Genomic DNA, 3,300 nt, shown 5'->3' with positions numbered 1-3,300 from the left:
TAATCAACCAGTACATCATACCAACCAACACAAATCACAATTGATAGTGATCGAATGACGTTCAATGACATTAGATAAAGCAAAAACAGTCAAAATCATTACCATCAAAGTCGCGTAGTCGAATCAACAAAATTAAATTCGGCAACGGTTCGAGTCCATCCCAAAATACCGTAAATGCAATCATCAAATCGTAAATAATACACATGCAAGTAAACAGTCATGTTAGCAATGTGTTGTGTAACCAAAATACAATATTCAGATGCACAACTATAATACAAATACTGTGCTGCATACCTTTCTGGATTCATGCTTGCTTCGGCAAGGTGTGGTGCATTTTCACAAGTATTGGTTGGTTGGGGAATAGTGTTTTTCACACTACGGCAAGACTGTTTTGGATAATCAGCCGATAGGATGTTGAGACAGGACCACAGTGAACTCATTATTGGTGTTGTAGGGTGTCAGGAAATGAAAATGTAAAACGAGTTGATCTCGAAACTTGATAACAATAATATGGGTAGCAGTTGTAATAGTTGCAATAGTTGCTGCAAACTAATACGTTCAAACAAGTAGTGTGTATGACTGTTTAACAAAATACACAAGGGAAACAATCAGATCTGAGATTTGGATCAATAGGTAGGTAAACAAGCGAGTTTTGGATCAATAGGTAGATAGGCAAGTAAGATCTTGATCAACAACTAATAATGGTGTCGGATCTGGACAAACGATGCATTATTTAACTGAAACAATTGACATGCGAATCCCCGACAAGCCAAACTCTCAGCACGTAATAATCAAATACATTGCAAAAACGTCCCGTAATAATCAAACTATCATCAATTAATTCGTTATTTTACCTTGAATCCCAGACTCCGCACGCATCGACCTCGTGGAATCGAGCAACACAAACTAGCTGCATTAATGCATCAACACATAATACTTTGAGTTGATTGGACCATATCATCATCATCCCTCCGACTCTGACGGATCGGGGATCTATGTGCCAGCTTGAAGTGTGTGGGGTGGCTGGGTAGTGCGGTGAACGTTCCCAATAGTCAATCCATGTACGATGGACAATGCGTAATGCTGTGCTGCTGACAACTCCTGCAGCGGTCATGGCTGATGATATTAGATTCGTTTGTACTGCAGTTGATACTGCACAACCATCTCATACAACTATGCCAACCGTATGCTGTAATGTGGTCATGTATTGTATCTGTCTGTCTGTCTGACTGTATATGTGATAGGCAGATCTACTCGATTGGATAGTGACCAAGATCTACTCGATTGAATAGTAACCAAACACACTGCATGTTCATACTTGTAGACGTCTAGTACGACTGTAGTGGTTGATGGTTGTGTATGACTGTAGTGACGAGTCTGTTCACACGATTATTGCATGATACTCCAACTGCATCGAATACAAGCTGCTCAAGTAGTCTTGAACGCAGTGACACCCGGTTCAGCTAGTTTACATGAGCAAGTATATCCACACATCTTCCGTATAATCTGTGCAACACATTGATGGTATACACAGATCCAGTCAGTCAATCTACACAAATCTGCACATTTTTACGCGTCTGAACTGCAACTCTTCACTACTACCTAAAATACATTGGTAATGCATACCAGACAAACAAGGTTTCATGCATTGCTAAAATCAAAATAGTACTACTGGATCTAATCAATACACTAGGTTAGTAAATACAACCCACGTAAATGTCTGTTTGGTATTCATTGCATGGATCAAATATACTGAAAATACAAATGTCTGTTATTCTGTTTGACTGGAAAATCAAGCACGCTAATATCAAAATACTCTCTTCATCTGATATACCCATAACATATATGTCATCAACTCAACACTGGTGATATTATGGCATTGGTAGAAACCTGTCCTTTCAACTTACTGCTGATGGATTATCAAATCATTGAATTTTGAATAAATCGTTGGATTTGGTTCAATAGCAAGTCATAGTATACGAGCAACCGATGTGTGCATTGTCGACAGTTGAATTGGATATGGAAACGGACCTAGTCACTGTTTTTCTGATAGCTTTGAAAGGCTGGCAACATCAACACTCACCACTGACCAACCTCATGTGCTCCAACTCACTATAAAATGTAGATCTACATATCAAAGAGTATAGTCGACCATGCTTCATTCCAAATACACAACAGTTCAAAGTAGTTTGATGATAGCCAAGTAAAATACAACCCCATATGAACAAGACAGCTTTGTTGGACAGTTACCATTGCCAAGATGATGCAAGACCATAATATTGCCATTTACATTTCTTTAGCCACAACTTGCTGAATTTGGCAACTCGTGCAACCCGCGCAATTTCAAAATCAGATCATTGGATTAAATTGGATTGGATTAAATTAAATCGGATTGGATTAAATTGGATTCAACCCAGTATTGGCTTGTTGGGTAGGCTGTTGTATCATTAAAATGTAACTTGACAGTCTCAGAATTCAGTATTGGCCAATTCATACAAATCTGCTCATCATTTACCCAAACAAGTCGATACTAATGATTTTAGATTCATCATGGTCGCAGGCTATTCATAATGCATTAGCGTGAAGTTCCATAAATTGATTTCAAAGCTAGTTTAGATGCATCAACCCATTTTAAACATTAATCAATGTCATTTCAAACATATCCTAAAATGAATGGTGCTGATGCAGAGCCATGCCACAGTTGAATGTGCTCCTACCATACCATTTCCTGTAAAACGAGTATCTGTGTATAGACATGATCAGTGGCCATGTATTACACCCATTCCAGCATCAACTATTGAGTCATTGACACCATTGACACGATTATCTAGCACCACATCATTGTAAACATATTGTGCAGTACCTAGTCGTACACATGGAACATCAAATGCAATCCCAGTTCACTCTGACATACTCGTATTCAAAGTTGGCAGCAAACAAGTCATTACATACATACTGTCAAACAGCAAATGCCTTGGTTTGAATCGTCGAGGGCACTACATTATCGCGACATCAGTGACACCAGTGACATCAATGACTTGAACCAGATCTCATCCAGCGCGTCGATGGATGCATTTGGTATTGATGGTATGGAGGTGTTTGAATCTGGCGATGATTTATCAACTCAACTCAACCCATACATTATTAGTTGCGCTAATGTTATGACGTATCCAGCTAGGACATGCATAGTGTGTCAAACGAGATCAATGTTCCGTATGGGGATCCGAGTCAATGTTTTCCACCCATGACCAGTTCAAAGATCTGGATGTTTCAACATACACTAACATGGAGTGTCGAGTT

The 3,300-nt window shown here is 39.1% G+C and overlaps 1 protein-coding gene across 1 annotated transcript in view; it reads right to left on the bottom strand.

Annotated features, from left to right (window-relative positions):
• Positions 1 to 1,114, bottom strand: part of BATDEDRAFT_27929 (uncharacterized protein) — a gene marked incomplete at both ends in the record, with an annotated part of 2,661 nt that extends 1,547 nt beyond the window's left edge. The window contains 2 exons of the mRNA XM_006682134.1: positions 251 to 375; positions 855 to 1,114. Of these exons, the coding sequence (XP_006682197.1) occupies positions 251 to 375; positions 855 to 1,114 (385 nt within the window). The remainder of the gene's footprint in view (positions 1 to 250; positions 376 to 854) is intronic.
• Between the last annotated feature and the right edge of the window lie 2,186 nt (positions 1,115 to 3,300).

The sequence above is a fragment of the Batrachochytrium dendrobatidis genome (assembly GCF_000203795.2).
Source record: "Batrachochytrium dendrobatidis JAM81 unplaced genomic scaffold BATDEscaffold_15, whole genome shotgun sequence".
Lineage (NCBI taxonomy): Eukaryota > Fungi > Chytridiomycota > Chytridiomycetes > Rhizophydiales > Batrachochytrium > Batrachochytrium dendrobatidis.
This window is presented reverse-complemented; position numbering and strand designations above follow the sequence as displayed.